The sequence below is a fragment of the Sorex fumeus genome, unplaced genomic scaffold (genome assembly GCF_029834395.1).
Source record: "Sorex fumeus unplaced genomic scaffold, SorFum_2.1 ptg000001l, whole genome shotgun sequence".
NCBI lineage: Eukaryota > Metazoa > Chordata > Mammalia > Eulipotyphla > Soricidae > Sorex > Sorex fumeus.
The window spans coordinates 1,811,376-1,825,959 of NW_026606058.1; the positions used below are offsets into that span (position 1 = coordinate 1,811,376).

The following is a 14,584-nucleotide window of genomic DNA, read 5'->3' on the forward strand; positions in this document are numbered from 1 at the left end:
AGGTCTGTTCTGGCCGCGGCCCCCTGTCCCGTACAGCTCAGTCCGCCCTGGGGCGCCACACAGGTGAGCGGCAGGAACTGATATGAAGGTGGAATCGGCAGGGGCAGGGGTTCTGGGGCACGCGCCCAGTTGGCCTCTCCTTTGGTGATGCCTCCTACAGGCTGGAGGGAAACGTGTGTTCCTGCGAGTCCTGGCCAGGGCCGGCGGCCAGCAAACAGGCAGGGAGGGCACTGGGGAAGGGTCACTGCTTTCCTTTGGCTTGTCAGGTCACACTTCTTTACATGCAGGGCAACTTTTGTGTGCGTGGTGTACACACACAAGAGTGGGAGCTGGAGGCCAAACCCCCACATATGCAAAGCAAGACATGCGTTGTATGTTGTTGCCTTTTTTGGGGAGTTGTTTTCGGGGCTTCACCCAGTGGTGCTCAGGCCTTCCTCCTGGCAGGGTACGGGGGGACCACATGGGGTGCTGGGGGTTGAACCCGGGCCAGCCACAGTATACCCTCCCTCTGTACCATGACTCCAGGCCCTGTTTTGAATCTCCAAATAGGGGCTACTCCTTGGACCCCCGAGCCGTGGTGGAGGAGAGGGGGTTGCAGGCTTGTAGTGCTGGGCCAAATTTGGGCCATTCCATTCTGGGCACGTGCTATGGCCCCAAGCAGTACTGTGAGTGGCAGCCTGAGTGGGAAGGAGTGACTGTCCTTGTCTGGATGAAGCCTCGGTGCCAACAAACCACGAGGGTCAAATGCCACAGGTCTACTTGGACTTGAACTCCAAAGGCAGCACCTCTTGCAGGAGCTGTGAAGGCGGCAGGGTCTGGTCTGAACCCCACACCCCTGCCCGGCCCTTTGGAGGGAGGCTCCCCACGGGACCCCAGGCTCGTGTCCTCCCTTAACCCAGACCCCAATAAAACACACCAACCACTTCAGAGTCTTTCTGAGCTGGGTTTTCCTGTAGGTTTTTTTTTAAATTTCCAAAACTGAAAAACGTCTCCCAGGGCTCTGTGGGGCTCCCCACACTCATGGCCCCTCCCCCTGCCACTGCCCCTGCCCTTGACCCCACAGCAAATCTATTCCAAGGTCAGCACTTGGTTTTCCTTTTTAATGAACAGCTCACACTGCATGCTCTGCAGAACCAGAGGCTCCGTGCCCTTGGTCAGTCAGCCGACAAGTCGCCTTCTCTGACCCAGGTTCCCAGGCACAGAGGCCAGCAGAGCGTGTTCCTACAGAGGCCAATCAGATGCCCTCGTCTTCCGTCTATTCCCCAAGCCCCAGCCCCTAAACACGGCTAAGGAGGAGAGTCAGAACGGTTGCATCAACTCCAAGGCCTAATGCATGGTCCTCCCGCCTCCCCCCGCCCCCACCCAGCCCAGAATTCCACTGAGGTTTCTGCAAACAGTTAACTGGAAAAAAGGTGAAACAAAAAAGGTTCAAGGTCTTGGTGCTCAGCCCAAGGGGCTCCCTGTGCCGGGGCACCAGCAGGCAGGGCCTCACCTCCCCGGCCTGAGTCCGCCCCGCGCCCCCCATCACCCCTGGCTGCAAAAACAAGGGGGGCAGGAGCCAGCACAGGAGCCGGGGGGGACAGCGTCTCAGGATCGGTGGGGCCCCAGGCAGCATCATTCAACTTGGCCGCTGTGGACGAACACAGAAGAAAAAGAAACACTGTCAAGTAATAAGGGAGCCGCCTCCGCTCCAGCCCCGCCCTGCCCCGCCCTGCCCATCCTCTCAGCTCAGCTCGCGCCGCCCTCCGGCCTGACCCTGTCCACCCTGTCCACGGGGCCAGCGAGACAGGGCGGGGACAAGTCAAGTCCCCGTATGTACAACAAACTATAGAACAAAATGTGCTCTGTTTTTGGATGCGACCATGAAAACAGTTTAGACAAGATCAAAGTAACTGGAGGTGTGCAAGGATTCCGCTGCTGAATCTGGGGCCGTCTTTGGTTTTAGGGACAGCCGGACCCCCGGCAGCAGTGGGCCCGACAGACCCCACACACCATCGAGGCTTAATCAATGTAATTTGGCTCTGGAAATGACTTTTTAAAGAGTTTTTTTTTTTTGTTTCTGAGCCACTCCTGGCAGTGCTCAGGCCTTAATCCTGGCTCTGCACTCAGGGATCATTCCTGGCGGACTCCAGAGACCACATGGGATGCTGGGGATCGAACCTGGGTAAGTCACGTGAAAGGCAAGCACCCTCCCCATTGTGCTATGTCTCCAGTCCCTTGGAAATGACCTTTTTTGCCACAGAATGTACTTCATATTGCTGCAACAGGTGGCAAACAGGGAATTGTGGTTTATTTGTTTTCTGAGTCATGAAGATGACAGGTGGGAGAGAAAAGAACCTGTTTGGTTTTTTTCCCCTCTTTTCCCCCTATTTCCCTGTGTTTTGCTGTGACCTTAGTCCTAAGGACTCAAACTGGCCAATAGAGAAAGCAGCTCAGACAGAAAAGAAAAAAAAAGTACAAACTCTGAGAAGATCGAAGATGAAAATAACGTACAAAATTATATATATATTTATATATATAATCATGTGACATATCTATGTACAACACAGCTCGGACAACTGAGGAAACTATACGGGGTGTCGCATTCTCCCCTTCTCACATGGACTCGGAAGACAGCATGAGGAATGGAGCAAAAAACACACAAATTATATACAATTACAGGGCGGGTACAAGGGGCGGGGGGGCCGGGAGATCTGGGAACCCTGGTCTCGCCGTTCCTTCCTGTCTAGTCTCAACAAGAGCCTGCGATGGGAATGGCCGGTCAGGACAGGGGCACATCTCCGGGCCCCTGTCACTGGGCCAGTGTTTGGCAGATCAGAGTCTGTGAGGCGACAAGGCAGAGAGAATGGCGGGAGGGCACCCTCTGGGACAGTCTGCTCGCACTATGGCCTGGGGGGCTGCAGTCAGGAAGATTCAGGCCAAGCCAGTAACCACCAGACCCTCCAGGAAACTACCGGCCAGCTGCAAGCCCTCCCTCCCATTCCCTGTGCCTGACTCAGTCTTCTCCGAGTGGCTCCTGCCCGGATGACTCACCCCCAGAACCTGCTGCGCCAGCCCGGCAGGAGGGAGGCCCTGAGGCTCAGACAGCTCATCCCCTCTTCCTTCTCCGACAACACACCCGCCTGGGACCTGAGCCTGTCCTCCTGGGCCCACCGCTGACGGCCACCCCAGGACAGCCTACAGCCGGGATGGAATGAGGCAGAGGCTAGAAGCTTCTCCCCTCGAGCCCCCGTGCGTTACTGAGGCCCTCTGGTCCCACCCCAGGACTCAACTCCCGCCCTCCCACGGCCTTCAGCATCCCCTTCTGCAGGACACCCGCTGCCATTCCCGCGTTTAGTGGTACCATGAATAGCCGCGTTTGCGGCTGGACTGGAGACTCAGAACCAATCCAAGCCTAGTTTACGGAGAAGCTCCAAATCCAGAGGCAGCCTGACCCGACCTGGGGAGCGGGTGGGTTCTGTGCGAGCGAGCGCAACTGGAAGCCCGACTCCTGCCGCTACGCCAGGGCGCTCTGTCCAGCCCCCAGGAGCCTCCCAGGCAGGTCAGGGAGAGAGGGCGCCTTTCGGGGGGCACGAGAGTGGGGAGCCAGGGCAGGCTGAGGCAATGGCGCAGGGGGAGAGGGCACTGTCCTCTGGGCGAACGAGATGCTTTTTCCTTCTGCGGCAACTCCACAAGTGTCCGGATGGAGACACGGACAACAGCAGCCTAAGGGATGGACACTGAGAAGCACAGAGACAGAGCCGGTCCGCGCGACCACTCCCAGCTCGGCCAGGCCCCCCAGGCTTCGGCTAAGCACTGGGGGGCGCCTCTTCCAGACGCACAACGCACGCCTCCGTTCCTTACACACAAGGGACAAAGGCGGGTGCAGCGTCCCCCAATCCTAGTCTCCTGCTTCGGGGTTCCTACCTGGGTTACGGGAGGGTGTGGGAATCTCGAGCTGACCAGAGCAATGAACTCGGGGCGCTGCTCAACCCCCCGGCCTTCTCCGCAGCCCCCAGCGGAATCAGTGAGGGCTGGCGCGTGAGCTGAGACCTGCTGAGCCCGCTCCAGCCCTGCCTATGACACACGGAAGTCCAGTGGGTGAGGAAGGGGAGAAGGGGCCCGGTTACCCCGCAAGCTTGCTGGTGACGAGCGAGGACTTTCTCTGGGGTAGGTCCTGTGGGGTGGGGATGTGGTCGCCAGTCACCAGGTTCTTGTCTGCTCCCGCACTGGGCAGCTGCTTATTCTTCATCTTGGCTTTGGCCATGTTGTAGTCTCCTGAGTCAAAGTACTTTTGCTGAGAGACAAGAGGGGGTCAGGTGAGTTAGGAGCCCCGGCCCGGCTCACAAGCAAGGAGACAACATCCCTCTCAAACTCTGCCCACGAGCAGCTTGGGTCTTCTCGGATTAACGTCACGCACAGAGCTCAGGATCAATGACAGGTACCGTGTGTTCCTCCCAGACTAACTTCATGCTCAGGGAGCTCTGGATCAGTTACATGAATTTACCTTTTTTCCAGAATAACTTTTCTGAAAAATTATTTATTCTGGTTTCAGGGCCAGACCCAGTGATGTTCAGGGGTTATTCCTGGCTCTGTGCTCAGGAATTACTCCTGGTGGTGTTTGGAGCTCAGCGTCTGTGGTATCGGCCACATCTAAGGCAAGCGCCCAACCTGCTATGCTCTCTCTCCAGGCCCCTGACTGACTTCTAGGTGTTCCTCCCAGCCTAACTTCACGCACACAGAGCTCAGTACCGATTCCGTGTATGTACGTATTCTTCCCAATTTTCCCGAACCTTTTCGGGCACAAAGTTTTCAGGTTAGATTAAAAGGTTTTTTGGTTTGTTTTAGATCACATCCGACTGTCTCAGGGATGGCTCCTGGGCAGTGCTCTTATTTCACATGTGCTGTCAAGAGATTAAATCAGGGTTAACTGCATGCAAAGCACCTAGAGGTGCTCAGGGACCATATGTGGTGCCCAGGATCACAATGAGGTCGCCGCACGCTTAGGCGAGCACCGAACTCCAGTACTCTTCCTGGTTTCTGGAGAAAAAGTCTTATCCTACCCTCCCCAACCCTCCCACAAAAAGTTTCTCATTACAGTATCCGATTTACATGTAAATCAAAAAAAGAACTATTTTGGCACACTGGCAGTGATCGAACTGGGGTTGGCCGCATGTGAGGCAGGCACTGTTAACCCCTGTGCTATCCCAAAGCAGAGACTGCTCCAGTTAGGGCCGGTCCCTATCTCTTCTGTATCCACCTCCCTTGCCGCCCATCAGCACAGAATGGCTAACATTACTGACGTGATTCAGAAGCAAGACCCACTGAGGACACATTAACGTGCAGTGGCCGTGGTGCTGGGGCAACGGAAACCAGAAGGGTTAATCGGGTGCCATCCTAGCAATGGCAGCGACTTCAAGCCAGCAACCTCAACACCAAGAAGGAGTCTCAGCCCATGAATAGAATCTGGGCTCGCTCATGCAGCAAATCTGCTCAGCCTGCTTCCCACCACGCCCACACATGTTCCAGAGCTGTGGCAGCCCGCCCACGGCTGCCGAGCCACAGGGAGGGAGCCGCGAATCTCCCCCCGCAGCATGGAGACAGGACGCCGGAGCCAATGGCCTCACAGCCTCCTTCCCACTCGCTGTTCTGCTCCCCCGGACACACGTTCTCTGGATCCATGACTTAATGGGGACCCTAGGCCTGATGTCTGCGAAGGGAATCCTCCCTTGATGGGGCAGACCACTCTGGGCAGCAAAGAGAAAAGGCGTGGGGCAAGTGTGATTAATATCTAGTGCTAAGTCCGAAAAAAAAGGCCCCGTTTAAACCGTGGACATCTGCAGGGCAAAAAGTTTCATCTTTTTTTGAAACGACACACCAATATAGCTCTAATTTTAAGCAGTAGCATCTTAGAACTCTCATCAACTAAACAGGCAAATGCACACGGGGGCATCGGCCTCCCAGCCACTCGGGTCCTTTCCTAATCCCTTTGCCTTCCCAACCGTCCTGCCCCTGTGTCCAGTCTTGGTTTCCTCAGGGGAGGCCAGAAGGGAGCTGACACTGCATCGGGGATTACCATGATCCGCCCTTTGCTCTTCACAAGTTCCTCATTCATCTCCAGCCCTGCCAAACCTCCAGCTCAGCCATCAGGAGCGGCTCTTAACACGCACTCTAGCTCCGAAGTACGAGATGGTGGTCCATACCCCTTTCTGGAGTCTCTTCATGAGGAAGTCGGAGCCGCCAGGCTTTTGTCCGAGGCTGGGGTATTTGGCCTTCAGCTTTGCCTCCTCAGCTCTCTCGGGGAGAATACCTTCTTTCTCCTGTGTGTCCTAGAGGAAACAAACCGGCCGAGAGAATGACAGCCTGAGAAGCTGGTACCTCGAGTACCTGATGCCCCCTCCCTGACCTGCCTATTCACTGACATGCTATCTCGACAGTCTCTCGAAGCTGGACCTTGGGCCTGGCCCGGACCTCAGTGGCCAAGTACCGGCCGTGTCTGCGTGAAATCCGGGCTCCATCGGAGGCAGGGGGAAGGAAGCGTTTTCCTAAAGCTCAACTCTGTTCCAATCCCTACAGCTCAAGATGACTGCGTGATGACGAGTCCGCACTCGGCCTCTGCCCTAGAATTATCTGGGTGACCTGGGAGTGCTGGTTAAAGGTGACGATGCCTTAATCCCGGGGAGAGACATGGCGCACTCAGCACAGAAGCCAGAAAGGGCAGAGAACAGAGCCAGCCACGGCGTCCGGACTGCAAGATGAGAAGAGCACACTCCAGGCGAAGCGGAGCCCGGGGAGATTCTGCCCAGCTGCTGCCTCCATCCTCAGCCCTCTGCTGTCAGCTGCGAGTCTCTTTACAAAGTAGCTAGACCCGGGCCCTGCTGCCCTCTCTCCACCCTACCACTACTTCGTGGCCCAAAGGTGACAGGTGGGTACACCAATGAGTTTTTAACCCTGGGGAAATGAAGATACAGTAAATTCACTAGCATTATCTACCCATCCGTTTTGGCCAAAAATGAATAAATAAATAATCAGCACCTTCCCTAGTGAGATTAAAAGTGCTGTTCATCTGGGGATCATGACAAGAGCTCAATTAGCTGCAGGGGTTCTCGGGTTATTATTTTCTTCTTCTCCCGGTGGGGCCAGCTGACCTTGCCTTTGGGGACTTTTCCTAAGGCCCTAAATAAGGTCGATCGGTCGCTTTTATTACTCCTTAGTGGAATAAATCTCCCTCCCTAGAGAGCCCAGCAAAACTATGACGCCCGTGTAATTCCTTGAGCCCCGCATCCAGGAGTTAAGGATCCAACACAAACCCCGACGGGAGGTTCAGCCCGGCCCGCTGGGCGCCAGGGCAAGGCTGGCCTGGCATCATCGGCCTGGCACCACCGGCCTGGCACCACGGGCCTTCCCTACGTCTGACCTCCATCCCTCTCTGAGAAAGCCGCTAGGAGCAAGGGCACAGCACACGCTTCCCCGGGCTCAGCCCCCAGCACTGCAACAATGTAACAGTTTCCCGAGACGTTCCTGCTACTGTTTCCTCTTTCCCCGTCGGCCCCGCGGGCGACTGCCAGGACGATCATCCCTCCTCTCCGCCCCCCAGTGCCGCTCCTATCAACAAGTCTTCGCCACCACCTGCATCCCCCCCGAGGCTTCGGGCGAGGCCCCCCAGCACGACCTCCGCGAAGCGCAGAACACACTCCGCAAGTCGGGACCACCGGCCCCCTTCCCACCCCCGCTTTCCAAACCCCCGCCTCGCACCAGCGCTCAGCCAATCGCAGCGCACCGTGACGGCCGGCCCAGCAGCCAATCGGAAGCGGACCGGCCCTGACTGACAGGAGGCCCAGCCAACCAGCGCCTGAGCAGCCAGTCGCGTTCACGCTCACCCCGCGTGACGCAAGCAGCGGCCAACCCCTGCGGAGCCGGGGGCCGGGGCGACCAATGGGCACGGGTGCGAGACCGTCTCCCGCCCCGTCACGATCACCCCCCGCCCGCCCGCCCGCCCCCGCGTCACCTGCTTCTCCTCTCCGGTCTCCTCCGCAGGGTTCTCCTCTTCTTGTTTCTGGGACATGGCGGGGCCGGGAAATCAGCTGGAGAAGGGAAGGGGGAGGGGAGACGGGGACCAGCTGCGCCCAGCTCCTGTCACTAGGGTTGCTCAGTTAAAATGGCGACCTTGCCTGTGACGTTGCGACCGCCCCTCCTCGCGGCAGCCAATGGGAGCGAGGAAGGCGAGGCAATGACGTAACGGCCCGCCAATCGGCGCCAGGGAGAGGCGGGCGCCACTGGGACGATGGACAAGCCGAAGCACCAATAGGGAAAGAAAGGCGGCCGCAGAGACCAATGGGAAGTCCGTGAGGCGGTGCTACAGCTTGGGCGTGTTTTTTTTTTTTTTCCTGTGCTTGGCTTTTTTCGGCTCCACCTCTTAGCGCCCGGAGGCGTTGCTGAGTCTCAGGCAGTAGAGCTGAAGGATGCAGATCTTGTATTTTCAGTATTCAAGCTTTGCTCACTGTTAGAGAAAAAAAAAAAAATCTATCCGGAAAATAATTTGGAAATCAAAATGAGCTTCAAAGTATTCCTGCGTGTCACTGATGTGTCTTCTGTTTTATAATTTCTATTCAGTTTTATACTTGCTAAACTTCATTAAATGTAGACTAGTCCGCGCAACATCTTATTGTGACATTTTATTATCTTATTCCTACTTTGGACAAACTGGCAGGCTGCCGGATGTAACCTGCCCACACGGCAGAGTCTGGCAAACTCCCCGTGGCGTACCCAATATGCCAAACACCAGTAACAATGATGGGTCTCATTCTCCTAACCCTGAAAGAGCCTTGAATATGGCACTTTTTAAAAAAAATCTCAGGGCTAGGACGAAGGAGACGTTACTGGGGCCTGCTTGAGGCAATCGATGAATAAAAGGATGGTCGTGATCGTGAAGCCTAAAACAGAGCACTGTTCCTGGTATCTGCAAACTTAGAGAATACAGGTCACAGTTCAATAGTATTTCTTGTGCGTTTGGAGTCAGTAGCTGGGCTGTATCCGTTTTACGAGGAAAACATGTATTAAGACTGTCTTTCCTGCCCTTAGAAGCTCAAGCTTAGAGAACGTGAGGTTTCTACAGTAATGCTATATGTACTCTAAATTCACAGTATTAAAGAGACAAATATTCTTGAAGTGTTAGTCAAAAACACAGGTTTTATTCTTTAAATTTTTGTTTTTGTTTTGGGTCCACAAAACACTTACTCCTTGGCTTGGCACTCGGTACCAAATGGGGTGCTAGGAATCAAACATGAGTTGGCTCTACGCAGGTGACGCACCTTACCCGCTGGACTATCGCTCCAACCCCTCTTTAAAATATTTTTTTTGAAGTAAAGCAAGATAATTTTTATTGAATGAACTTTACTTAGAAAGAGATGAGGGGAGTGAAAGTGAGGAATAGGTATTCAAGAGAGAGTGCGGTTTTCTCCAGAGCGGAAAAAATAAGGAAGCTAAGATACGTGTTCAAGGTAATACAGTGGCTTGGAAGAGCAAGCCTAAATTTTTAAAATGTATTTTTGGTGCCTGGATGGAACCCAGAGTCTTAACATGCAAAACATTTGCTCTGCCACTGAGCCATATCCCAGACCCAAAATAGCATTTTGATATCAAAAACCATCGGTAGTCTAATACCAATTACATTGTAACAATAAATCGTAATACAGATTTTCAGTCAGCTTCTTGTGGCAGATGGCTTTGAAGCTGTCTGCTCATTTTTCTGTGTAATTAAGTGTACTTCTAATAGAAACATATGAGAAGCTCTGAGTATGCATATTCTCATCATACAAGACCAAAAACAGGAGGGGGGGGCAATGTTTATCCACCAGCACTGAGGAATAAGTGCTAATAACATGCTGTAGGGACTCAAGACTTCGATATCACAAAATTTTATTTTAGGTTTTAATTTTATTTTATTTTAATTTTAAAATGTATTCAGGAGCAAGAGTTATGAATACATAACTTTGAAGAATTAAGGAGTTGGACAGAGGAAGGAAGGAAAGGTTGGAAGGGAGGGAGGGAGGGAGGAAGATTGAAGGAAGGAAGGAAGGAGAGAAGGGATGGAGGGAGGGTATTCAAAGCTCTAGGTATCAGGAAGGATAGAAAAATAGTTGTTTCCAGAACACATAAGGCCTGGATGGCAGGGTAAGGGATCTGTGAATAATTCAGTAATCCAGGAGAGATATTTAAGATTTTTAGGGAAGAAGTCAGAGATTATTATTTTGATTGTAATTAATAGAATTCAAGCAGAAAGACGTTATAGGTGGCCAGTAGAACCAAGTCATTGCAATATTCTAGGTTGTTATAATTCAGATTTAAAGTATAATTAAGTATAGGAAACAGAACCTCCTTGAGAAAGTCTTTGGAAATCTACGGAACTAGCAGCTGGGATTGAGGAAACAAATGCCTCTTGGGTTTATAGAAACAAAACCAAAGAAAAGTCAGTTTGGGAATGGGATCTGAAGCAGAGAATGAAGCCTGCAATGTAAAACCAGCGACTTTTGAAGGGACAATGGGGATATCCCAAGTTTGTGTCATTTAAGGTTGACTCCTGGCTCTTTACTCTATGCCAGGGCAAATGGGGTTGGCCTTACTTGGGCAGATGCCTTAGCCCCTCTCGTATTGTGCAAAGATCTATTTGTAGACAATATCCAAGCAATGGAGACTTAGGAAAAATCACCTTCGAAATCTGTATATTTTATATGTTAGGATTCTAGGAATATAGATCTTCAGTTTGGGAGAAAAACTAGAATAAAATATATGAATGTGCACCTCTTCTCTAAATGAAAATTGTGAAAATAGATGGGATTACCAAAGGAGAAAGTAGAAGAGGCCCCAACTGGAGGAAATTTGACAAGAGACACAGAAAGAAAGGACCAGTGTGAACATGAGTTGATGGGGAAGCCAAAATGCAGGGGACAGTCCAGTGGCTCCAGGGTGAGGTGCAACAATCTTCACACTCTTCTAAGGAAAACTTTTTTGATTATTTTAAGAGAATTATTCATAAAGAGAAATACAAAGTAAATTATTTAGGACCTGTTGGGGCAGGCTTGGGTGGTGGCTGGGAAAATTTGAAATAATGGTAGTGGGTAAGGTGTAAAAGTGACAGGATTGGGTTGGAATATTGAAGGAATAAATTATTGTGAAACTGATAAAAATGCAATTAAAATTCATCGGGGAGATGCAAATCAAAACTACAATGAGATATCTCACACCATAGGGACTGGCACACATTCAAAAGAACAAAACCAGTGTTGGCATGGGTGTGGGGAGAAAGGGACACTCTCTCACTGTTGGTGGAAATGCCAACTGACCCAGCCTTTTTGGAAAACAATATGGGCATTTCTTCAAAAACTAGAAATTGAGCTTCCATATGACCCCACGATACCACTTCGGGGAATTTATCCCGAGGGTGCAAAAAAGCAGAGTAGAAATGACATCAGCACCTGTATGTTCATTGCAGCACTATTCACAATAGCCAGAACGTGAGTGCCTGAGAGCAGCCGACTGATTAAAGAAACGTTGGTACATCTACAGAATGGAATACTATGCAGCTGTTAGGAAAGATGAAGTCATGAAATTTGGTTATAAGTGGATGGTCATGGAAAGTATCACGCTAAGTGAAATAAGTCAGAAAGAGAGGGACAGACATAGAATGACCGCACTCATTTGTGGAATATAAAATAACATGAGACTGACACCCAAGGACAGTAGACACAAGGGCCAGGAATATTGCTCCATGGTTGGAAGCCTGTCTCCTGAGCTGGGGGAGAGGGCAGCTGGAATAGAGAAGGGATCACTAAGTCAGTGATGATTGGAGGAATCGTTTGGGATGGGAGATGTGTGCTGAAAGTAGATAGAGGACCAAACGTGATAGCCTCTCAGTGTCTATATTGCGAACCATAATGCCCAAAAGTAGAGAGAGAGTTTGGGGGAAATTGTCTGCCATAGAGGTAGGGGGAAGATTGGAAAGGGGGCACGTGTACTGGAGACATTGCTGGTGGAGGGATGGGTGTTCGATCATTGTATGAATGAAACTCAAACATGAAAGAAAGCTTTGTAACTGTATCTCACGGTGATTCACTGAAAAAAAATAAAAAAATGAATCTCCAAATGTGGTTAAAAATTATATTAAATTAAATATTAAATTAAAAAAATGAATTGCCCTTCTAAAATCATGAAAAACAAAAAAACAAAAACAAACAAAAACAAAATGGAGGGCACAAAAGTTCACTGCAAGTTTTTTTTGTTTGTTTGTTTGTTTGTTTTTTGTGCATCACACCCAGCGATGCTCAGTGGTTACTCCTGGCTCTGCACTCAGGAATCACTCCTGGCGGTGCTCAGGGGACCATATGGGATGCCGGGGATCGAACCCGGGTCGGCCGTGTGCAAGGCAAACGCCCTACCCGCTGTACTATCGCTTCAGCCCCTGATGTTTGTTTTTTAAGATCTATTTTTTGAGAAATAAATAGTAGAATGGAATGGTAGGTCTAGAGAAAATACAGGAAATAGCGATGATTCAAAACAGAAACATTATCCCGAGATAGGCATGAATCTGAAATCCAACCTGCAGGCTGTGTTTGCTTTGGCCGGTAATGACTGGCCAGACGAGTAACGAGAAAGCAGGGAAAAAACAAAACCCGCCAGGGTCAACTAGGGCAAAGGACAGGTAAGGAACAGTGGAAGGATAATAAGGCAAGGTTGGTTCGCCAGTTCCTGGATACAGGGTGTCTACACGCTTTAGGAAAGACAGAATGAGACTGATGAGTGGGAAGAATGAGGCGGTGCTGGAAAATGAACTGACTTTGAGGCAGATTTGGTGGGGATGACAGAGATGGTGGGTGGGAAGCTGGGAGAGAGGGAAATCTCACTTTGTGGAGATGGGAAGTGAGTACAAATTGTCTTACAGTTCCTGGACAATATGGCATAACTAAAAAAACGAAAACAAAAACAAAAATCCTGATGTTGGCGTAATCAATGTGAAGTCACCAGTTTTGGAACCCTAGAGGTTGGTTAACTATGAACAAGGAAGTTTGGCCACGTTTAAGTAGCTAAGTCACACTTTGTATGACAGCAATGACGATCACCAAATAAGTTCTATTTGTAAGTGTTAAAGGACCATTTTTGGCTGAGCTGATCAAGGAATATTTCAGACAACATAGAAACTAAACTCAGACTACAAAAACTAACACTTGGCCTTTGATTTATTGTGTTTGTAGTTAAAATAATTGGTGGGGGAAGCCAGTTTTAATACATGGAGCAAGGCACTTTCCTTGCACGTACCTGACCCAGGTTCAGTTCACAGAAGTTCCTACAGTCCCCCAGTAATGATGATCCATGTGCACAGAACCAGGAGTAAGCACTGAGCACAGCCAGGTGTGCCCCTCCCCCCCAAAAAAAGTTAAGGAAAACAAAGGAATTCAATTTTATATAAGGAAAATATCAGTGAAGAAGTAAATGAACGTTAAACGTTGTGTGCTAATTCAAAAGACCACTGTGTAGTCAATGGTTTGGATCTATACTTTTCTTGGGTGGGGGGACATTCAGCAGTGCTCAGGGTTTGCTCCTGTCTCTGTGCTCAGGGATCTCTCCTGACGATGCTCAGGGGACCATATGTGGTGCCAGTGATTGAACCTGGTCAACCAGACAAACGATTGCTCTGGCACCTCTTCTGTCGCACCCACCAAAATTCCTTTCTGCATTGCTTATTCTGTTATTAGTCAGTTCGCTTAAGTTACCTCTTTTGGAAATCAGATAAATGTAAAAAGCACACATTCAGGAAGTTCTAGCATGTAACAAATCATTTGAATAGGGTTGGAGGGGTAGCACAGTGGTAGTACAGGGTGCTGGCCTTGTGTGTTGCCGACTCTGTTTTCACCCCAAACGTTCCTGTCCCTTGAGCCCCAAGTGATCCCTGAGCAGAGCCTGAAATAGCTCCTGAGCACTGCTGGGTGCAGCCCCCCAAAGAAGGCCCTCTAAAGAAAACAACATTTGAATATAATATTTTCCACGTCAGTCATAGCTCTTACTCCTCAAACTGGACAGTCTTTAAGACTGACTTTAAGTGAAGACAAGAGAGTGAAGTGGTTAAGTATGCTGGGAAGGCCTCCCAAAGAGAGACAATATTCAGCTCTCAATAAGCAGTCATGCCTGTTGGTTTCTTTAAAATTTATGCAGGGGCTGGAGCAATAGCACAGCGGGTAGGCGTTTGCCTTGCAAGCAGCCAACATGGCCGACCCAGGTTCGATTCCCAGCATCCCATATGGTCCCCCGAGCACCGCCAGGAGCGATTCCTGAGTGCATGAGCCAGGAGTAACCCCTGAGCATCGCTGGGTGTGACCCAAAAAGCAAAAATAAATAAATAAATAAAAATAAAATTTATGCAGCCAGGGGTCAGAGCAATAGTGCAGCAAGGAAGATGTTTGCCTTGCAAATAGCTGACCCAGGTTCAATCCCCAGCACCCCATATAGTCCCCGGAGCTCACAAGGAATAATTCCTGAGTGCAGAGCTAGGAGTAACTCCTGAGCACTGCCAGGTGTGGCCAAAACCAAAACACTTACAAAACAAAATAAAATT

The 14,584-nt window shown here is 50.7% G+C and overlaps 1 protein-coding gene across 1 annotated transcript; it reads right to left on the minus strand.

Annotated features, from left to right (window-relative positions):
• Positions 1-1,361: 1,361 nt before the first annotated feature.
• Positions 1,362-8,111, minus strand: ENSA (endosulfine alpha). Its single transcript, XM_056112251.1, has 4 exons — positions 7,988-8,111; positions 6,183-6,308; positions 4,110-4,276; positions 1,362-1,630 (listed from the first exon to the last, which is right to left on the minus strand). Exons 1-4 carry the CDS (start codon positions 8,042-8,044, stop codon positions 1,615-1,617), a joined length of 366 nt encoding a protein of 121 aa, XP_055968226.1. The 5' UTR covers positions 8,045-8,111; the 3' UTR covers positions 1,362-1,614.
• Positions 8,112-14,584: the final 6,473 nt, after the last annotated feature.